This window comes from Macrobrachium rosenbergii, chromosome 17 (assembly GCF_040412425.1).
Source record: "Macrobrachium rosenbergii isolate ZJJX-2024 chromosome 17, ASM4041242v1, whole genome shotgun sequence".
Lineage (NCBI taxonomy): Eukaryota > Metazoa > Arthropoda > Malacostraca > Decapoda > Palaemonidae > Macrobrachium > Macrobrachium rosenbergii.
Genome location: NC_089757.1, coordinates 37,317,841 through 37,342,678, shown reverse-complemented (window position 1 = coordinate 37,342,678; position 24,838 = coordinate 37,317,841). Strand labels below are relative to the sequence as shown.

The following is a 24,838-nucleotide window of genomic DNA, read 5'->3' as shown; positions in this document are numbered from 1 at the left end:
CATGAAAGATTTAATATTCATGAAAATTGCCAATTGCTCCATGAAAGACAAGGGCCAGTAGGTAACATAACTCTCTCTCTCTCATTTGGGGAAAAGTACCAGTTACACCAAACAAGTGAGTGAAATTAAAAATCCAAAGGTAGTTTTCTTAAACATTTTATTAGGTCTTTTAATTAAATATACATATTTTATTAATTTGTAACTTTAACATATGGTGAAGACTATCAATGCTACATTCATATTCTTTGTCAATACTTCATTCATATTCTTTGTAAATACTAAATACATAATGTGTATATCATTATTATAAATTTATGACACTAATATCACTTTTTATAATGCCATTCATGATTGTAATAATTTGCATCATTATTTCATGTGCCACATTTTGGTGCACTTTGCCTTATATGATAACGTACTCATAGTCTTCAGTGAAACCCTCGGCCTAACACAGTCTTGGTTCTGAATGCTTTCCCTTCAGGGTACACCAATTCATGAGTTATTTATTAGTTTAAAAGACATTCTATTCTGTGGAAGTTCACTGTAGCCTTGGCAAGCAAATCTGAAAGCTTCAGAATTATCCACTGTAGCCTTGGCAAGCAAATCTGAAAGCTTCAGAATTATCCACTGAGCAACCTTCACATCAACAGTGCCTTTGATTCCATAATGGAAGGTTGTTAAGCACAATGCTTCATTAATCAGACTTGTTGGCTGCAGTTGTATTCAACTTCATGGCCTTTTGACTTATTCTATAGGAATGTAACCACTCAGTGCTATACAGTGTACCTGAAAATTCAAAATGACAAAGATAGCTTGCTCCAATTACTTATGAGGCTCCCAGCATGCTAGCTGCCATGCAAATTGTTTTCCAAACAAGAATACTTAAAAAAAAAAAATGAAAATTTTTAATTTACATTTTTCACAGATATACAAACCTGAGTCTTTTAATGGGAGTCCTTCACAAAAGTTTGACTGGTTATTGAAACTTGGAAACGTTTTCAAATTTGATGATCTCTCGCCCAGGGTTGTGGGTAATCTTGCATATACACTTCTATTCACTTTGTTTTCCTTCAGTAGCAGGGCAATTGCATTGTGATTAGCAGTGGGATTGTAATTAAAATACTTCAGGGTTGTATGTTGAGGAAAAATTCAAATTATCTTAAAAATCTGACATTAGTTCCTATGTGGATACAAATCCTCCTCTTTTAATGAAAATTTACCCCTCGGGCAAGACGAATTGTACTTCTGTCTGAAGACTCCTCGAAGCCAGAACAAGTTTGTGTTCTTGGATATTTCTTCCAGCACAGATGAACAGGCTCTTGAAACTCGGGGTCTGAATGTCAGGCATTGCACAGGTAGTCTGTCATCAAAAACACAGCACAAAAGAAAACAAGTGAGAGTCTCACCCAAGTGCTGTAATAAGTTGGAGAGACTGTGAAATTCACATAGTCTTTGCTGACGAGTTTTTGACCATCAATAAAGGAAGTGGGTACTGAGGCAAAAGGAGATTCTTCCGCCTTAATACTTTGCACTGAATGAGCAGCTTGTCATCAGCTGGGTTGCATATGCTTTCCACTGTGGTGGGTTACTGGCAGAAGTTGGAGCAGAAACAGAAGAGGGGTGGCATAGGATAGGCACAAATGGAGAGGTACTGATAGTGTATTACTCTTGGCACACACTGACGATACTTCCATCCACCTTGAACTGTCTCTCTCACAGGAAAGGAGACCCACAGGCACACTCAAGACAAATCTGAGACAGTGAACACTATGAGGGTTGATGGTGGATACAACATGAAACAAATTATGTACTTGCACACATCCAGGACACCTGCACTGATTACTCTTACGTGAAGAATTAGAAGGCAGTAATTCCAAACCGAACCGCATTAGACTTGAAAAACAAGCTACAATTGTAAACCAATCAAACACTAGATGGAAAGCTTCAAAAACAGCCATGGTGGAGAGTACGACTTAAGTTTATCTTCACAATAAGCTCATCTAAGGAAAATTGAAGATGCACAGAAGCATGTGTGGGTGATCAGCCCAACTCCACACATGAGATCGCCAAATTCAAAAGCTTAGTTTCCAAGCTTCAACCAAGGCTTAGTTTTTGTAAAAGATACCAACTAAAAAAACAATGGTTTGTATCCTCATGGGAACAATTTAAATTTACCTTGTCTCAGCAAACTGTACTAAGGACAAAAAACTGTTAAATTACAAACCAAGTTATGTAAGTATAAAATGACCTAATAATGACTGCAACTTAACATTAAGATATTTGGCTATTTTTGGAAAATCAGATCATCTATGACAATTGTAAGTAATTTAAGTTAAATTTTACATGCAGAATCTATTTACGTACTGAGAGAGATCTGTATTGTTCTTTATGCCAACTACAAAAATATAGCATACAAATGTATAACAATATACATTTTCTTAAAACAAATACTTCCACCTTATTTGCATTCAGGATGATGCCACTTCCATTAGCTCTGCTTTGGGAGGCTTCAGAGGTAAATGGAACTGATACATAGGTTGCCTAACATTAAGATAATACTTGTAATATGTGTGCTCAGCTTCAAAACCTTTTCGGAAGTACAATTCACGAGCCTGAAATAAAAACATTAAAATTAATTTCTTTCCAAGGTAAGTAAATCATTGGTTCTTACACATGTCAATATGCCTGATAAAGGCAGACTTAAAGTACTGAATAGCTACTTCATAGTATTGCTTGTTAGAAGCCCTAATCTTATGTTAAATCCTACCATTATTACTGTCTGCAGACAAGAAATGCGTACCAACTACAGGTAATGAGAATATGTATAGATGTGTATCCAAGAAACTTTTTGTGTCCATTAAATATACAAGCATCTTCACTTGAATTTTTGACATTCCTTTTTACTCCTCATGTTTACATTGTGATGTAAATATGCAGAGTAAAGAGGAATTACTAGAATATATGTAAACCTAAGAAAGGGAGATACAATTAGGAGAGTAGGAACCAAGTATTTTATTATATCATATTGCATTTTAACTGGCAGTATAGCATAAATAAATGCAATACACACTAACTGTTGCTCTAGAGGTCTAATAGTAGATGAAATAGAGCAAGCTTCAGTCTGACAGAGATACTGTATTCCATACATTGGTTTACATTGGCAGAGGAGCATAAACACATGAATTATAGTAGTAGAGCTTGTGTATACAAAAAGTCTAAGATGCATATTTACCTGATAGTGGCATTCAGTTGTTACAAGTTCTATTCCTTCATAACACTTGTCAGTGCAGAACTGAATAACTTCGTCAACCAACCTTGAAGCTATCCCACGCCGCCTATACGCCTTTTCACGGCCATGCACCATGAAAGATAAAGCAGCTGCAGTCATGCTTTTTAAGTTCTGAAAGATCAAAGTAATACAGATTAATTTAACAATCATAAGACTGCAGTCATGCTTTTAGTTCATAAGACATCAAGTTGTATCAAAGTAATGGCTGCAGATTAATTTTAACAATCATAACATGCAGTCATGCTTTTAGTTCATAAGACATCAAGTTGTGTCAAAGTAATGGCTGCAGATTAATTTTAACAATCATAACATTCTCAGTCTTACAAACCCTCATAAATATAACTGAAGATTTTACTTAGATCTAATTTTCCAAAATCTATAATAAAACATACTGTATATAGAATTATAAGCCACAGAAGCACCTCAGATAAGCAATGGTGTCAGGGGCAAGTAAAGAACAACACAGATGGTATTTGCCCATATGTCCATAAGCACATCTGTTTACTTCTTGGTATGTTTATTTCCACTAACCACAGAAGAAATGGCATTTCCATGTTCATTATCATTACTCGATTAGTTATCACTCAATTTGTGCAAACATTTACGTGATGAAACCTAGAGTCACTACTTACAAAGGTTGATTACATTTGAAAAGTTAAAACAGGGCAAAGAAAACCACAAAAAAGGCAACTAACTTGGGAATGACCACAGATACAGCAGAGGCTATAGTTAGACAAATATGTTCCAATTATGAAGTGGCTGCATATTTACTTTAATAGTGCCCTTATTTCTGATGAGACAAGTACACCAATGTGTTTTCTAAAAACTACATACTGTACTTCATAATAAACTGTCATATGAAAGGTCAACATCAAACTATAAATTGGAATCTACTGAAAACTTGACTGAAAAAATTACATTTTTAGCATTCATCAAGATAACTGACATAAAGGAGTTCAATAATACTTTGAATATTTTCAAAGAATAACATACTCACTTTCACAATCAACTAAATACTGTATTGCTTACTTTAAACCTCCATGTAAAGACTTTGTAACAGCAACTGTTCCAACAATATTCTTTTTCAGGCCGTTTAAGTTCACCCCTCTGGCATCAAGCTCGCTTTCTCTCAAAAAATCATAATCAATCTGGAAAAAATATTGATAAGTTTTAAGTACTTAGCAGATATGTGTAATATTTAAAAAACAGCACCACTGTTTCTCAGGACACAAAACACTTCATCAAGTACCATATTTGCCAGCATAATAGACGCACCTCTTTAATGTATCAAAATACTGCACTGCTTCCAATGCGGCCGTATCACAGAAGGGAGACTGAGCGAGCATACTGGGTAGGCACAAAAATTACTGCTAATAATATAACATTGAAAAACAAGCCTAATTATTACAGTAAATTGTTACTAATAATAAAATAATGAAAACATGCCGAATTATCAAACTGTCAAAAAATTCTTTACAGTACGTTGGCCGTTAGCCTGTAAGAGAAGCTCACATCATCTCATTGTACACCTTTCCAAGCATACATAACCCACACCTGATATGTCTTACATAAGGACTGTTTTACCTTTGGGAAACATTTGTTTATTCTCTAAAAAAGAAAAAAAAACATTCATCCGCCTATCAGCCATTTGCAATGAGTGGGTGTAAACAAAATCATAGCGCCACCCTGGTGACCTGTCGCAGTAACACATATACTCGTATAAACAACTATACAGCTGACCTGGGAGGAGATAAGAGTTTGGGTACAGTTTCCCATAAAGTAACATTTACTTATGGTAAATTTCATAGAGAGTCCAAACCCATTGCTAAAAGACAAAAAAGGCACTGTTTATAACATCAAATTTAAACTAGAATCATTCATTTTTCTCTACAAAATTACTTTAAAATATCTTTCAGTAAATGTATGAAGAAACATACTAAAATTGTTTTTTTCTACAAAATACCCTTGTAAAATAGGTGTGCGTCTTATATGCCAGCAAATATGATAAGTCTTGTATGAAGCAATACAACCAGTCAAAGGTAGTAATACCATATCAATGATAGATTAGCTGCCCCATAAATGGGGGCTCCATTTTTTCACAAAACAAGCTGACATGACTTTTTGTTGATATAGGGATTTAAAATAGTGAAAGGAAAATCCTAATGAAATATAATTTAAGTACTAGGTTTCTAATTTGTTTGAATGTAAAGAAAATAATTTATCAGGCGTGAATATTCTCACCTTCTTTGCCTTATTGATAGTAATATCAAGTTCACTAGCTTCAGAAACTTCATAGGCTTCAGCAACCCAAAATCCACAACTGGGGTCACTCATGTAAGTCTGGGAAATGTTATTCAAATCTTGATGAAGTTCCATTGCCTGTGAACATGAAACAGTTCAAAACATGTTTAGTAAATGTTGAAAAACGTACAACAGTTAATCATTTCTCTCACTTCCTACTTGGTACCAAGCTCCACTCATAGTGACATGTTTGTATATACTACATACTCAGATGGGAGGGGTAAGCAGCTCAGGGTATGGCAGCTGTTTGTATTTACACATCAAAATTTGCTTTGAAACAGTTATTCGTCCATACAAATATAAACCATTGCATTACATAACGAACCTACTTAAGCAGAAATATTACTGTCATTGAGAACAGCTTTAATGACTATGACACTATCTGCAGGTAAGAAGGAACTGCACCTTAACTTGTCACATTGTCAATCCACTCCAAATGTAAGGTCTTTGCAATATCTTGTTTGAAAAAAGCTAATAACCTATGCAATTTCATTACAAAAAAAAAGCTAATAACCTATGCAATTTCATTACAAAAAAGCTAATAACCTATGCAATTTCATTACCAATGCGTTTGGCAGGCACAAAGGTTATAAAGAAGGTCGTCTGATAGCTAAACCCCAGGCAGATTCCCCATATCATCCACTACTGGATACTGATTAAATAGATAACTTAGCTACTAGAAGAACCACTATATAGTTAAAATGGATGCTTAAACCATCCCTTTATTCCCATAAATTGAGATGGTTAATTATGCCACATTTTATCTTAAATCATGACGAGTTTTGTGTTGAATCTAACACTCTTTCACACATTCTTGAACTTTTCTGACACCTATTGACTCATCTTACTAACAGATGTATGAAATAAATTGAGATAAATCACAGAAACTCCGACAAATGAAACCTATGGTGGCTGTATATCCAGGGAAAGCAGTTTGGTGTTACCACGAGCAATCTGGGCTTAGTGGCCCTTCTACAACGGCACATTGCAAAAAGATGTTAGATGGTAATTTTGCTCTTTACCTTTTGTCGTAAGTGTAAATCATTTACAGGTTTCACTTAGTTAGTGAAAACATACATTAATGTTTGATGGTGATTTCGCTCTTTACCTTTTGTCATAAGTACAAATCATTTACAGGTTTCCATTAGTTAGTGACAACATATTTCACACAAACTGAAATGGCATTAAACCAATTTTTGTAAAGTGGGATCACTTGCACACAAATTCAAAGTAAACCCTATACTTTTCCTTGATAACAATGACCTCTGAGGATTTTGAATTTTTAATAAAACAAAAAACTTGGTGATAAAATTCTTCAATAAAAATAACTTCAGTATAGAAAGACGTCTGAATTCATAGAGACATGATTAAAGAGGGGAGTCTAAGTTAATATAAATATTATTCAATGAGATTTTACATGATTAAACAGGCAGGAATTACAAAAAAAAAAAAAATTTATCATATAACATCAGAACATACCTTAAACAAATGGGCAGACCAGACACCAAAATAAATCAGTAAGACAGCAACAGGAATTCCAACCAAGCAAAATTTGAAAGGAATCCCCAACCCAATGAAAGCAAAGGCCATCACTAACAGGGCAACCTGAAATTAAGATGGGAATTAATTCAGAGTGAAGTATTACAATGTAAACTTTGAAGGTTCTTATACAGTCTAACACTTAGCTTATATGTAAAAAAAAACACTATACAGATTTACATATTTGTACAATAGTTCCTGGGTGGAAAAAAGTTTTCTCTTTTCAGTTCTAATTATGGCTGTTATGAGAGTATCTTCTGAAGTCTATATAAATACTGTAATAGGACATGCATCATCTTATGATTTTTTGTTTAAACAAACAATGGCGCTGATAATCAAATGGACACAGTTGTCAGTACAGTATAGCTGATGTGTTAAAAAATAAAACAGGGAAAAGGTAAGATTTTGCTTAAATTACAGGGCTACATAAAACTTTCAAATTACCTTTAAAAATTTTAGTATTTGTTCCTACATGAATACAACACATCGACTTTCGTAAAGGAAACTTGCTCCTTAATTAGGAGGACTGTCTCATGGAAATGACTGGTACCATTCCAAAAGCTTTAGGACACGTGAAGAAGTGAACCTCTGCCACACCCTACACACCACCACCACTTAATAGTGAAAGCCTGGAGGGACAGTAATTCATGTTCACAATCTCTGCATATTCCAGTAAATATTTTCATGTATTATATATGATTACTTTGGCAATATAAAAATGATTTTTTATGCTTTTCTTATAATAAAATTAATGCACTGGCTCTTTGCATCAATCTTTGCTACACTTACACGCCTGGCAGTCACGTACGTTACTCACTCCAGACAAAGTCTGGTGTCTCTGCCAAAGTGCTCTGCATACACTTTGGCCATGTGTACTGTGGACAGACGTGGCGAGTCTGGCAGCGGACAAATTTCTCGCTTTTGTCTCGAGATAAAACCTGGTCGTATGGACAGGGCCTAAGTCAGGACACAATATTTTATGAAAGGTTAAGTTTTGGTTCTTTTGCTTAGGTCATAACCAATGCTGAAGCATATGTTCGAACAGAAACTTAGTCCCGCCAATTTGTATTCATCCGCTGTTAACCTCCACTCGTATACGTTAGATGAGGCACCATTACAAAACAACAGGTCATCGCAGAAATTCGTTAAATTCATCATTACTAAACTATTTACATTCACGGCTACAAAAATAAGCTGTTTCATTAGATTTTGCCTCTTTAGGCTATTCTCTTGAAACAAGTGTTGCCAACGTCATTCACTGACCCTGTATGATCTAAAGTTGCAAGGGTCCCTGGAGAGAGAGGCAAACACCCCCTACCCCTGCAAAGTCAGGGCAAGGTCCCCTATGATAGGTTAGGTTATAGAAAGGTTGGATTTAGATACATCCTTGTTAATATACCTGTACTGTAAGTTGGTCTTAAATAAAGCATGACCCTTGGAAAAACAGGCCTATGGCGAGCAAATGTAGCCTAATAACATTTTACTTGACCTAAATACATACATACAAAAGATACATACATACGCTACGTTCAAGTCCTCACAACATTGGGACAATGTCCTGAAAAGTGCTATTTTTGAAGTAATATCGAACAAAATAAGCAAAAACATATATTATATATATTTCTTAACCTACATTCGTACCCAGCATCTAAACTAACCTATTTCATTAAAGCTTAAAAGGTTAAAAAACTTATAAGCCATTGTTGACCTATCGACACCACCAACCTGCGGGAAGACCTCAGACATGACGCCAGACCAGAAGAAAGGTCCAACGGTCTCCATCGTGGCCTCGGTGATAATATCACGGATGACCACTTCGTCGCCACTTCTATAAGGCCTTACTACGACGACATTTCGTGTACTGTCCATTGTCAAGTTCCCAAATGGAAGAAAGACTTCCAAATTCCACACGGAGGAGGAGGAGTTGTAGTAGTAATTCTAGAAGCCTGGTGGGGTGAGGGTGGTTATCTGTACAACGGCACGTCACGTTTTGGTAGTTTTTGTTATAATTTCTGAGTTTCATGTCTTTCTTTCTGCTTCCATTTGTCGTATAAAGGTTATTTTTATAATCTTACCCTTGTAATTTTCGAAATACATACCAAAATATTTTTTGAGCCATTCTGTTGTTGTATTTCATCTTCAAAACTTGACAATAGCGAGAGTCTTATTGATTCTATTCTTCAAAACCTGACAATAGCAAGAGTCATACTGAATTTAAATAGCGTCATACTGTAACATAACAATTAAACTGGGTGTGACATATTCTTATTCTGATAATAACTTACATTATTGGTCTCCCTTTTAAAGGCGTCTAGAACGATACATGAATACCAACGCAAGTCAGATCTGGGAGCGTCAGGTCCTATATTTTGACACAAACATTCCAGAAATAAACACAAGTATAAACATTTCATTTGATGATACAAGCATTACTGAAATTAACATGGGTATAAACATTCCATCTGATGACACAAACATTCCAAATATCAACTTATGTATAAACGTTTCATTGGAAGATACAAGCATCCAAATATTAACATAGGTATAAACATTTCATCTGAAGGTACAAGTATTCCAAATATTAACATAAGTGTAAACATTTCAAGTGATATTCCAAATATTAACACAGGTGTAAGGATTTCAAGTGGTGACAGTGACGACACCAGCCCTATAAATATTAACAATTAAAACCATTTTGAAAGTAGTTTCATTAGCAGAATTATCCGAGATTCCATAAGGATTGAGAACGAAATAAATTACCTAGTTCTTTTCACGTCTTTTTTTTTTCTAATAAACCCTTCCCTACCTTCTCTCTATCGTATTTTAGATATGTTAGCTCATATTCATTTATGCTTAAGCGTGCGGCTATTTTGTGGTCAGGGGAAAAAAGTGACAGAAGATAACCTCAGTTTGTTGAGGTCGTTCCTCGAAAAAGGTTTACTGTTCAGTAGACTAAAATTCTTTTACACTGAGCTGGAAATATTATTAGACGGAAGTGTAAAGGATGATAGCTTAGGCCTCCTGAGCTTTCCGTTAATCTATCAAATTCGAGTTTTCAATAATTTTCTCGTTCAGCTTTTTCCTTTCTATTATCGGTTTTCCTGCAATTTTTCCACCTCCACAAATAAGGCCATTGATTTACTTCTTAGGTGTACGCAATTTCTTGAAAGGGTTATGGCAATGGATATTCACACAGATAGATAGACAGATAGACAGATAGATAGATATATAAATATATGAACAGGTAGATAGATAGATGAACAGATATATAGATAGATAGATAGATAGATAGATAGATAGATAGATAGAAATTAGCCTAAATACTCAGCGTTGGAGATTTTTCAGGCCGACTGAAACCTCTGGGCAAAAAAAAAAAGAAAAAAAAATAGAAAATGATTTTGTTCGACATATTTTGTGAAATGCAAAAGTTCAAGGTAAGGACGAGGGATCAGTATTTATACAACACTCTTTACAACTGAGAGAGAGAGAGAGAGAGAGAGAGAGAGAGAGAGAGAGAGAGAGAGAGAGAGAGAGAGAGAGAGAGAATGGGGGTTGCTAAGTTCCCCGCCCGCCTCATCATTACTCTGCACAGTCTGCAGTACAGACTCAGTCGTTGTTCAGCTGACATCCCAGAGGCTGCCAGCCCATTCTTCTTCCGTAATTGCACTGGAAAAAAAAGAGCCTATTTATCCATGTCACTGTATTAGAGCCACCTCGTTATCATTCTTCATCTTTTACAAAGGCCTGTTGCGTAAAAATACAGTGTAAAAGATGTGAACACCGAGCTTTAAAGTGCCGTTCTAATAGTGCAATGAAATGACAGCCTTAAATTTTCACGTGCAGTTTGCACACATGATAAGGATCAGAATCAGTTACGGATTTTAGGAGGAACTGCATATCCTATGACAGCCAATCCTGAAAACAATATCAGTAAGTACTGTCTTATTTTCTCTAAGAATATATGATTCACACATTGTACTTTACCTATTACTTCAAGTGTAAAAAATATTCGCGACTCTGCTACTGAATTTACTACGAATATACAACTAGATTTATATACAGGGAAAAGCCCACTTTTGACATATTTATAGTTAAAATGTAAAATGTTTGATTTATTTATTTCAAGGCGCAAACTATCTCTCTTCCCAAGTTTTTCTTTTTCATTCTTAACAAAGACAGTTACATCTTCAAAGGTTAATTAATTATTTATTAAATACTTTGTCTCTGCGACCTTGAACTATGACATAATGGATTAATGCCCCAAAACCGATTGACAACGGACAGGTATTCTTAAGAATAACTTTGACTATTGTTCATCTGGAGAGTTTTTAGGCACTGACAACCTTTGCTACTGTGACGCCATATTACTGTATCAAAAGGTCTTGAATTGAATCACATTTCTTTGGTTCAGTTAATTATGCAGTTTTTAATGTAAAAAGATTGCAAAATTATTCTAATGCAGAGTTTCATTTATGCACAATGTTCCTGAAACTTCAGAGCACATAAGAATCGGCTATGACAACTTCTGAATAATAATAATAATAATAATAATAATAATAATAATAATAATAATAATAATAATAATAATAATAATAATAATAATAATAATAACGCTGTATACATCAAAATCTTATTTATACCTCAGGGTGATTAGAGGGAACAGATTTCGTATGCATCTCATTAGCAGCGGAAAATGTTCTTTAAAATAATATGAATCACATATGTGTTTTGGGGATTAGCGATAAATATCAAATCTCTACGTACATATAGACTCCGAAGATTCCGCTTCTTCAAGTGCCTCTACGATAAATCAAGTTTGGAAAGTGGCGACAAGTTCCGAAGTTTTGATTTGGTGTGTTCCTGGTCTATACGCTTCTTTAGTTGTTTAACAGGATGCAAAGGCATTTTTATCCTTAAGCATATCTTCCAGGTAACATTACAAATCAATTACAAGTGCATTTGGTAGTCTTGCAATCGTTCTTTCGCCCAGAGGCCTAGGCTTTCAATAACGACGTTGGGAAACCTCAGTTCTGTATCATAGGCCTACCCCCAGTAGTCCCCGACGCGAATCGGGCGCAGTCTACTTAATTACGAACTCGCGTGTGGCAACAATGGGTGTGGCCACGGTCTAGGAGGTACTGTAGATTTGTATACATTTTCGCAAGACCGTTTATTAATTATTAATTATGTGCAGAACTCAAAATTCCCAGTTCAACTTGCCCCTGGATACTGAAATTTAAGTGGGTCTAGGTTTGGACAGAAGAGAAAATGCATTACGTTTAATTATATCGACTGGTGTTGGTTTTCTCTGATGGTCAAGGTAAACTTGCATTTACTTTTTTTTTTCCTATTCTGTGCACTTGGCATGAATTAATTTTCGTGTTTGCGTTTACAGATTAATGGTTTTTAGTACGTCATAAACTTTCAAACATGAAAAAGGGTAATTGTTAAATGTTAAACTACAAACTGCCGCGTCTTACTAAAATAATTCATGCTAGGAGAAAAATATCGATGGAAATGTTTTCGAAAATCCCGCAAGAAAACCATTACGCTCAATAACAGAAGACACAACGCTAATGAAAACGATGAAGGACTAAAGAAAATACCAGAATAACATCAACAAGCAAGAGAAGAAGAAGAGGTCGTGGAAGAAGAACAGAGAAGAAACAAGAAGAAGCAGGCGGTAAAACTCGTGACATATGCATCGTCCGGGCGGTCAGCATAGAAAACGAGAGTGAGATATAGAAAATGAGAGTGGAGAGTAGCGGCCCTAACCCATTGCTCTTAAAAACTCACCCGACTGGCTTATTTTTTTCTTTTTTCATCCAGTTATGCAACTTGCTCTGGAAGTTCGCTTGCAATTTTCTGCCTCGTGTACGCTGATAAGAAGGAAAATCTTGTTTATGTGTCTGGGGTAGATTTCTAAATATATCTGTCTATATATCTATCTATATATGCTGTATACGTCTATCTGTCTATAAATCTACGAATTTGTTCAAACAAGTATAAATGTAAGATTTTTTTATCGCTTTGTTAAATAACTCCACTTGACATTAATATTAAGCTTAGAAATGACTCCTCTTTACATTGATATTAAAGCTTAGAAATGACTCCACTTGACATTACTATTAAGCTTAGAAATGACTCCACTTGACATTAATATTATGCTTAGAAATTACTCCATTGGACATTAATATTAAGCTTAGAAATGACTCCTCTTTACATTAATATCAAAGCTTAGAAATGACTCCACTTTACATTGATATCAAAGCTTTAAAACTCCACTTTACACTGATATCAAGCTTAGAAATGACTCCACTTTACATTGATATCAAGCTTAGAAATGACTCCACTTTTCACTGATATCAAAGCTTAGAAATGGCTCCACTTTACACTGGTATCAAGCTAAGAAATGACTCCACTTTACATTGATATCAAAGCTTAGAAATAACTCCACTTTACATTAACATCAAATCTCAGAAATGGCTCCACTTTACATTGATATCAAAGCTTAGAAATGGCTCCACTTTACATTGATATCAAGCTCAGAAATGACTCCACTTTACATTGATATCAAAGCTTAGAAATGACTCCACTTTACATTGATATCAAAGCTTAGAAAACTCCACTTTACATTGATATCAAGCTTAGAAATGACTCCACTTTACATTGATATCAAGCTCAGAAATGACTCCACTTTACATTGATATCAAGCTTAGAAATGACTCCACTTTACATTGATATCAAGCATAAAAATGACTCCACTTGGCATTAACATTAATATCAGAAATGACTCCGCTTTACATTAATATTAAGCTAAGAAAACAAAATTAACCATTCTTAAAAAATATATAATTCATAATTCAACATTTTTGACGAGAGTCAAATTGACTCTGAGGAACAGAATACGAAATATACAAAAATAACTATATAACCTTTTGTTGAACTTTAGAAGTTAGTTAAAGCAACTTGTCATTACTGTTGATTCAACCGATAAACCAAATGGGCAAATTCCTTACATACCTCAAAATCAGAAAGCAACTTTCACTCGGGACACCTTTGTCGACCTGAGAATTGGTCAGGCTTAAGGTCGCCTACCCACTCTGCCTTGTTCCCAATGCTCTTCCCAGTTATTTACCGCGAAGATTAGACTCGAAAACTGGAGCATAGGATGGCCCGTTCCTGCCCTTAACTTCTCCCAGCTGCACGTTTTCGATATGCTCTTGTGAAATGTAGGTTGTAGGATTTCACTCGACTGTAGAACTGACATTACTCAATGAGCGACGGCCATTGTTTTCGGTGTCAAAATGCTCGTTGTGGATCTATTGAAAAGGAATAGGCTCCGTAAGATTGCAAAATTGATTTGCAATACGTTTTACGAAATATTTTTTAAATTTCTTTTTACTTAAAGCACTGGATCAAAGATCTTCTACCTAAGTACAGGCCCCGTTTGTTTACAAAACCGATTTACGGTACGTTGTAATGACGGTTTTTAGTTTTCTGTGAAAGAAAACTATTGAGATGGCTTCGTCTGTCCGTCCGCACTTTTTTTGCCCGCCCTCAGACCTTAAAAACTACTGAGGCTAGAGGGCTGCAAATTGGTACGTTGATCATCCACCCTCAAATCATCAAACGCACCAAATTGCAGCCCTCTAGCCTCAGTACTTTTGATTTTATCTAAGGTTAAAGTTAGCCATAATCGTGCGTCTGGCAACGCTCTTGGACATGCCGCCACCGGGCCGTGGGTGAAAGCTTCACGGGCCGCGGCTCATACAGAAAACTCGATTGCGCCGAAGAAACTTTGGCGCATTTTTTTTTTTTTTTTTTAATTAAAGTACGGAATCACTATTCAGAGCGTCAATTCGTGTCCAAAATAAACACGAGACTTTCACGACAATTATAGACGCATTTAGTCATGAGTTGAAGGTCAGCAAGTGCATTATTAGTTGGCATACTTCGTCAACAGACGCGTTACTCGGCTGACAGGTGTGGCGTTGCTAAAGCTACCTTCGTCGTGAATGAGTTTTAATTTGTCGCGAAAAGTTAGTTTTTCTTGGGTTTACAAAGTCTGGTTTACAAAGTCTGAAGTAACGCCAAAGAGAGAGAGAGAGAGAGAGAGAGAGAGAGAGAGAGAGAGAGAGAGAGAGAGAGAGAGAGAGAGAGAGAGAGAGAGAATATATATAAATCTTTATTTGCTGGCTGATTCAAAGGTTATTAATGCTCGCACAAATAATGCTCTTATGCACTGAGAAGAAGAAGAAGAAGAAGAAGAAGAAGAAGAAGAAGAAGAAGAAGAAGAAGAAAGAGAGAGAGAGAGAGAGAGAGAGAGAGAGAGAGAGAGAGAGAGAGAGAGAGAGAGAGAGAGAATACGTCTTCATTAGTACTGGTGATGTGCCCCCTTTCTCAGAATCACGAAGCTGAATTCTGTGTGGAAACAAGACGATTTAACGAGATCAGTAATTAGTGAATATATATATATATATATATATATATATATATATATATATATATATATATATATACTATATATATATACATATATATATATATATATATATATATATATATATATATATATATATACACATAAAAGACTACGACATTCTTTAAGTTCTTGAAGTCTTAATTATTTATGATTTTAGAATCACATAGAAATCTCGGTTAGGGAAATTATGTGAATTAGTATAATACAACAAATCACTGGACGAGTTTACTATACGATGCAATACGGCTCAACACAGGCTACGGGTCATGAAAGATAAACATTAAAATATGAAATATAAACAGGCATTACAAGGACCACAAGATTAATCCGAGCTTGTATGTTAAAAGAGAAAGTGGAAAACTTGCGTGATCCGTAAATAAATCATTTTAAAAATCATAACGAAATATTCTTTAACGAATCTGTGCATTCATGTAAGTCCGTGTGTGGTTAAAATCATTAGAAGAAAAAATGGGGAAAGACACAGATTTTCCGGTGAGAGAGAGAGAGAGAGAGAGAGAGAGAGAGAGAGAGAGAGAGAGAGAGAGAGAGAGAGAGAGAGAGAGAGAGAGAGAGAGAGATTAGGTTCAACGAAAGGGCATAACTGAGAAAAAATAGCCTAAACATCTTTTGAGAGAAAGTGTTCTATTCTCAACTTGTCTCGTATCCACGTGTAACAGAAAAATGCTTCTTTTTTGGGTCTTGTCAATTCAACCTTAGGAAAGAAAACCTGACGATTTGTTTCTTAAATACCCTTGATTGGCTGATACGGTTCCAGGAAACATTATTTCTAATCCTGAAGTATTTGTTTCTGATGTCCAGAGATTGATGAGTTATCTCAGAAACAGACAAATCAAAGCTGTTTCATAATCACGAGGTAATGAACATGTACACCTCCACCCTAACATTCACGTTTTTCCCAAGAAAGAACCATTTCACTTTCAAGTTATTTTACAATGCAGTTGCCGATGAGTCGCGAAATCTTCACGTGTATTTATCAACAACCTTTTAATTTCGTCACGACTGCTTCATTATGGTCTTTGCACAGTTTCATAAGGATTAAATCTTGATAAATACGAAGCATTGTAAACATTCCCCAGACTAGGCTTAATCACTCGAGTAGTGTCGCAAACAAACGCGCAAAAATTGTATCAATACCTGTCAGGAAGAGACGTCGCGAAAAAAGTACAACATATTTGACTATTAATTCGGTTTGCTTTCAAGTTCTTGCACAATAATTTCTTGGTCTGTCTGTCTGTCAGTCCTGCACGGGGCAACTGATCTTTCAGTGAATGTTTGCTGATAATGCGAATTCAAAAGCAGCTGATCTTTAGGTATTCACTGTAAGAAATATGTCAGTAATCTGCTTGTCGTACGCCGTGAGATGGTTCCGCATGCAAAAATGGGCTCCTCTTAAATTCGACTCAAGGATATTGTCGATGTGAAATGAGTTTTTCCATTATAATGTTTATAATGGTCTCGATATGCAAGATTGGTCGTGGAGTTTCGGTTTAAAGAAATGCATACATAGGAATATTGGTCTGTTCATCAAAATGTATTGGAATTGGAACGTAAGTTTAAAGTAATGTAGACTTCGGAATATTGGTCTATTAATCAAAATGTATTGGAATTGGAACATACGTTTAAAGAAATGTAGACTTTGGAATATTGGTCTATTCATCAAAATGTATTGGAATTGGAACATAAGTTTAAAGAAATGTAGACTTTGGAATATTGGTCTATTCATCAAAATGTATTGGAATTGGAACATAAGCTTAAAGAAATGTAGACTTCGGAATATTGGTCTACTCATCAAAATGTATTGGAATTGGAACATAAGTTTAAAGAAATGTAGACTTAGGAATATTGGTCTATTCATCAAAATGTATTGGAATTGGAACATAAGCTTAAAGAAATGTAGACTTAGGAATATTGGTCTATTCATCAAAATGTACTGGAATTGGAACATAAGTTTAAAGAAATGTAGACTTCGGAATATTGGTCTATTCATCAAAATGTATTGGAATTGGAATATAAAATTTAGGTCAAAAGCCAAGCACTGGGACCTACGAGGTCCTACAGTGCTGAAAGGATAACTGACAGAAAAAAAGGTCTGAGAGGTGCAACAGAAGGAAAACCTCTCAGCTCCGCTATGAAACAATTGTTAGGGAAGGGTGGAAAGTAAGGTCGAAGAAAGAGCGTATGAACGGAGGTACAGTAAATGGAATGAAAGGGGTCGCAGCAAATGGCCCAAGGGACGCTGCAAAAGGAACTTGAGTAATGCCTACAGTACAGTGCACTGAGTGAGACGCGCTGACGGCAATACCCCCTACGGGAATCAAATTGTAATGCAAAGATACATCTGCCTTAAAGTTACCTAAAAACCCTGAAACTGACATTTACAGTTAGTACAAAAAAAGAACTCAGGACGTGAACAAGAAAACATGAAGCATTTTATAACAGAGCCACAATCGAACACCTAAAAAATATGGTAAAATGAGAAAAAGGGAGACAATCAGCTATCGCCACACCCGAATGAGATAGGTTAATTTTTTTTACTTTTTCTCTCTCACCTTTTGAATCACTTGAGAGACCACCTAGAACTCCAGAAATTCACTTCTAAAAGGGCTCCTCTCCATCTTCACGGTGCACTGAACCCTGTGACGAAGAATCCTGATCGTTCACGGATCGTATAGGAGAATTCGTCTCTGCCCAAGTGACAGTTACCATTTCATAACAATCAATCACAGGCACACATATATTTATATATATATATATATATATATATATATATATATATATATATATATATATATATATATATATATATATATATATATACATATACTGTATATATGCACACACACGCACACACACACACACACACACACACATATATATATATATATATATATATATATATATATATATAGAGAGAGAGAGAGAGAGAGAGAGAGAGAGAGAGAGAGAGAGAGAGAAACTGGAGAACACGTTCCCTATTTTCAATACAAACTAAATTCAAATACCGGTTTCATCAAACTTAATGCACACATTTTTTATGGTTAGCGATGCTTCATGATAACAAGCGAACTTTCCCCTTAAAAATAAAAAAAATGGGTTCAGAATGACTTTGTTATTTTTCAACAGATTCCTGGACTGAAGCATTCTATTTTTGCAGTACGGTCTTTCGTAATGGCATCACGTTGAAGATAAGTGAAATGGAAAATAAAGAGTAAAAAACGTGCCGAAGTTTCTTCGGCGCAATCGAGTTTTCTGTACAGCCGCTTCAGCGTATAATCAAAGCCTCCCGAAAATAGATCTATCTTTCGGTGGTTTCGGTATAATGCTGTATGAGCGGCGACCAATGAAATTTTAACCACGTCTATGGCTATCTTTAAACTTAAATAAAATAAAAACTACTGAGGCCAGAGGGCTGCAACTTGGTCTGTTTGATGACTGGAGGGTGGATGGTCTACTTATCAATTTGCAGCCCTGTAGCCTCGGTAGTTTTTATGATCTGAGGGCGGACAGAAAAAGTGCGGACAGAAAAAAGTGCGGACGGACAGACAAAGCCGGCACAATAATTTCCTTTTACAGAAAACTAAAATACATGTAAAATGAAAAACTCTTGGCCTGATCTTATAACTGATAATTGTTGCTGGTGAGTTAGGCCTTGTCTTGGTAATGTAATATCTCAGAATTTCTTTTCCCTTGAAACAAAGTAATAATATTTCCTGTTTGGTCGACGCACATGAATGCTCTAGGTTCGAAAAAGATATTTTGTAAGACCGTAAGGTTTTAAAAAATAGCGGTAAATGTATCGTATGTCTTTCCTTTCATTTCCAGCTTTGTTCCATTTTTCTTGTAACTGAAGATCATTTTCTTTAAGGTTAACGAGAGAACGAATGAATGGTGTATTTGTGAGGCCTGCTTATTGTAAGTATATATATATATATATATATATATATATATATATATATATATATATATATATATATATATATATATATATATATATATATATATATATATATGTATATTTTTTATATATGTATATGTATGTATATATACTTATATACATACATATATGTAAGTATAAATATGTATATATACGAATATAAGAAGGCCCATAAAACACTATTTGAACGTTGCAACCATATATTTCGAGCACTTCCTTCTGTGCCCCTGTTCAATGGTAAAATATGGACAGATGAAATGTTACAGGAGTATATATACAAAACATATGTAGGTGTGGCATTAAGTTTTTGGCCTCATTAACTCCTGTTTTGCGACTCGTCTGGTGGTCGTGTTTCCTGGAGCACCTGTTTGAGAGGTTTAAGGATTAAACTGTCGATTTCATCCGCTTTCCGATGTCCTCCTGACAAGTTCATATTGTTGTCAGGAGGACATTGGAAAGCGGATGAAATCGACAGTTTAATCCTTAAACCTCTCCTCAAACAGGTACCCCAGGAAACACGACCACCAGACGAATCGCAAAACAGGACTTAATGAGGCCAAAAACCACTAGGGAACTGTTTATTTTCCCTCCTTGAGAAACGGTCACCTGCTTACCATCGGAGACTTAATGCCACACCTACATATGCTTTGTATATATACTCCTGTAACATTTCATCTGTCCATATTTACCAGTGAACAGTACAGAAGGAAGTGCTCGAAATATATGGTTGCAAAGTTCAAATAGTGTTTTATGGGCCTTCTTATATTCATATTACACTGTGGTATTACAGTAAAAGACATCCATGTATATATATATATATATATATATATATATATATATATATATATATATATATATATATATATATTATGTATATACATATGTATGTATGTATATATATATAGTATATATATATATACATACACACATACATACATATAAGCCTAATCATCATAGATGTATTCTCGCATATCAGTTCTGAAACAGTTCTTACAACACCAGGGTCATACCAAGCGGTTCCGCGTGCAGGACCATACCCTGAAGGCATTGAAATGACAAGACGGAAATCAGATTCCTAGCAAATACTTCTTGACTTCAAGAACCCGGCGCTTATGCGTATTTATATCCTGCCCAGGAATGCCAAGGTTGCTCTGGAAACTCCTATTCACTACCTGATCGCCTGACTTATGTAGATCCTGTACTCGGCAGATAAAAAGCGGGAAGAGTCCTACGTGATAATGTCCAAGTCCATTTAAATGGAATTGCATAAGGAGTACTTTCGTACGTGCTTCCTAATTCTGCTTTTTTTAAAATCAATTTCTTCCCAATGATTTTCTGTCTCTCTCTCTCTCTCTCTCTCTCTCTCTCTCTCTCTCTCTCTCTATATATATATATATATATATATATATATATATAACCTCAGGTACAGAAGTATTTAAGTTCCAACTTCTTTTATGACCCGTGTGAGTCAGTTAGTAGAGCCCTTGCCTTTCATTTGAGAGACCTGGGTTCGATTCCGATGCGAGTCAGAAATTTATATATATATATATATATATATATATATATATATATATATATATTTGAACTGTTTCTCCTGGCAGGGGTAGTTCAAGATAATAGTACAACACAGTGGTCACTGCCATAATCCTACCTTAACTGTTGAACTGTGGATGAACCACTTGTGCAAGAAACTTTCACAATATTAGCCACTTCATGCACCTTAACAGAAGGATCATCAGCAGCACCTTACACCCTTTTACAAACACAGCACCACTCACCTCTACTTGGCATACACACTTGGTCTTCCTATATAATAAAACCCTTCTATTCTAATATTCCTCGTGTCCATCTATCCAGTATTCTCTGTCTTCCTCACCTCCTTCGTCCCAACGTTTCCAACTGATATTCTCTTCTAAACAACCGATCATCTTCCCTTTGTTCCACATGACCAAACTATCTTAAAACACACTGATCCATCATTGTACCAATCACTGCTCATCAAATGTGGAAAAATTTGTTGCCTCGGCAGGATTAAATGGCTGTTATTAGCCAACCTAGTATCTAAACACAGAAATTGGCAACTGGAGACTGGTGACTGCAGTGGTCTATACAGTCCCTTCTCAGGTGGAACTGCCTGCTTCAGTGCTACAGATCAGGACACCTACAGAAGGGGGAAACAATTGTAGCTTCTGCCTGGCTAAAGTGTCCAATACATTGTCTTATTTTGTGGGTGTGGGTAGGACCATTAGCTTTTTGACTGAATAGCCTTCCACAGGGTAGTAGAACTGCACCCTAGCAAGGAAGGCTTGCAGGTAATAAGTTTAGCCCAAGGACGATTTGGTGGTAGCTGTAATACATAGCAACTTCTTGCGAATGGATAGATAATCTACTTTTATAACAAAACGACCGCTCGATGTAGCCTTTCCGCTTGCGTAATGATCATTTTCTATTGTTATGGCGATATCGCGAAACACGGAAATTAACGAAGCGTCCAGATCATAATAATACTGTACGTAAAAAAGCAACTCATTTCCCCCAAAACCGTTATCAAATTGAATAATTTTGCTACCAAAGGTTTTACGTCAAGCAAAAAACACGACCACGGCTCACCCGCCCCCAAGGTGAGCCAGGTGTAATGCTCATGTTTTTTGGCTACAAGACTTAAACAATAAGTTAAGCCAATACAAAATATTGTTAGTTCTGTAACGATAAGCACTGGTATTAAGTATGTAAGACTTATCATTTAATTTTTTATACAATGACTCTGAAGTTTGTTGCTTAAGCCTGAGGCGTTTTCAACCTTCCGGAATCGGAGAAAAAATGACAAGGTGCTTTTAAATAATTACGGAGGGCGTATGAGTTCAGAACATAGGTGCTGAATTTAAACGTCAGTTTCAGTCAATGACTTAACCTAAAGGTGAAATTCGACGGCTGAAGTAAATTACGAAATAAAATTCAAAGTTTGAATTCTGAGTTCATTTACATTATTCTCTGAAGTAAATTTGATTTAGCAACAGTGAGTGTTAATTTAACCTTTGTCTGTATCTCGAACACAATTTAACAAATTGCCTAAATCCCACTGCAGAGTTTATCTTTAAGATACAGGGAACTTGCGGATCACGCGTGTTCAACCGTGCGGAACTTGAGAAATTTGGCTGAAACTGATCAAGTAGTGCAAAAGATTACCTATCTTAACTAATGGTCGGTCAGCAAGAAGGGATGAGGTTGCAAGAACCTACTCGCTGCTCGTGAACTTTTATTTTTAACGAAGGAAAATGAATATTTGCGCATTCAAGAACGAAAGTATAAAGGAACTAAGAATAATGTTTAGCAGAATGTAAACTGTAAAAACTGAAAAGTATTTATATATAATATATATATATATATATATATATATATATATATATATATATATATATATATATATACAGTATATATATACAGGGTGTTTTGAGTGTAACTATATATACATACATATATGTGTGTATATATATAAACCAAATATACGTAAATAAAAATATATAGACACATATATATGTATATACATACATATATGATACATATATATATATATATATATATATATATATATATATATATATATATATATATATATATATATATATATATATATCCGAAATAATGGTGACAATCAATACTACCAGCATATAATGACCCCTTTTTGGAAAGTCATTGTATCCTGAATAAGCCAGTACCCCGATCTACTTTGCAAAACGACGAATAAAATTCTGCGCATTATACTTCAATTTCCTTTAAATGATGAAATCGACCAACTTTCACAAGACGACTTTGACGTGGAAAATCATAATATTATGATCATGGAATGCAATGGAATATAGAATTTAGGCCAAAGGCCATGCACTGGGACCAACGAGGTCATTCAGCGCTGAAAGGGGAATTGAGAGTAGAAAGGAGAAAAACCTCAGGAGAGGGTGGATAGCAAGACGGAAGAGAGAGAATACGAATGGAGGTATAGTAAAAGGAATGAAAGGGGTTGCAGCTAGGGGTTGAAGGGACGCTGCAGAGGACCTTAAGTAATGCCTACAGGGCATCGCGTGAGGTGTACTGACGGCGCTACCCCCCTACGGGGAATATTATGATCATGATTAACTGGATGATGAAGATGAAGTCACAATGAATCCTGGTGATAGTCTGGCCTTCGACCCAAGGGAGGCGGAGACTATTAAAATCTAGATCCATAAAAAAAAAAAAAAAAATCTGAGTGATCCTATTTTTACGCGTCCACTGGTATGTGCGTAGTATTGCATTCTCTTACGAGTCTTGTGTATAAATTTAACGTTGGATGATCTAATTGCCTATTATAGATCTACAGATAACGTATGGAGAAACACTGTTGACTCAAAAAATGTATGGAGACTTTTTTTATCCGTTAAACAAAAGATAGAAACATTGGGGAAGGATCATAAAAAGCGGCGACCCCGACTTAGGATTAAGATAGGAAGGGATTAGTCCATATCATAAGAAGGAATGTTCGCTAAAAACAAAAAAGGGCGGAAACTTTGTTGTCTGTTAAACACAAGATAAAAGCAACTGGAAATGCGCATTAAAAACAGCGACCCCGACTAAAGATAAAGCTGAGAAGGCGATTAGTGCCCACTATAGGAAGGAACATTGCCAACTCAAAAAATGTACGGAAACTGTTCTCTGTCAAGCAGAAGACAGAAAAACCTGGAAATGCACATTAAAAAACAGCGACCCCGACCAGGGATTAAGCCGAGAGGAGGATTGGTTCATGGATAATCTTTCAACAGATCCGCAGACACAGTCGAATTCCTCTAAAGCTTTTTTTGCTCACGTGACATTTTCCGGTGCATTATCGTACCTCGCACGTGAGACCTTGGGGACTCTAAATGAGAGAGAGAGAGAGAGAGAGAGAGAGAGAGAGAGAGAGAGAGAGAGAGAGAGAACATCTGAAATGCTTATCAGTCATCCATTTTACAAGCTGTTCCCTAAAAAATGATATTAATTTAGGTCATTAGTTAAAACTAAGGTCAACGATCAATGAGAGAGAGAGAGAGAGAGAGAGAGAGAGAGAGAGAGAGAGAGAGAGAGAGAGAGAGAGAGAGAGAGAGAGAACCCCTGAACTACCTATCAATCAACCATTTACAAGCTGCTGTTCCCTAAAAAAAATAATATTAATTTAGAACAGTTAAAACTAAGGTCAACAATCAACGAACACTGAACATTAAAAGCTAACACAGGCAGGACAGGTAATCAGTCATATATA

At 35.7% G+C, this 24,838-nt stretch overlaps 1 protein-coding gene across 1 annotated transcript; it reads right to left on the bottom strand.

The window, feature by feature from the left end:
• Positions 1 to 140: 140 nt before the first annotated feature.
• Positions 141 to 11,805, bottom strand: LOC136847614 (N-acetyltransferase 8-like). Its single transcript, XM_067119331.1, has 7 exons — positions 11,770 to 11,805; positions 8,855 to 9,067; positions 7,070 to 7,195; positions 5,531 to 5,668; positions 4,319 to 4,437; positions 3,233 to 3,389; positions 141 to 2,612 (listed from the first exon to the last, which is right to left on the bottom strand). Exons 1-7 carry the CDS (start codon positions 11,803 to 11,805, stop codon positions 2,469 to 2,471), a joined length of 933 nt encoding a protein of 310 aa, XP_066975432.1. The 3' UTR covers positions 141 to 2,468.
• Positions 11,806 to 24,838: the final 13,033 nt, after the last annotated feature.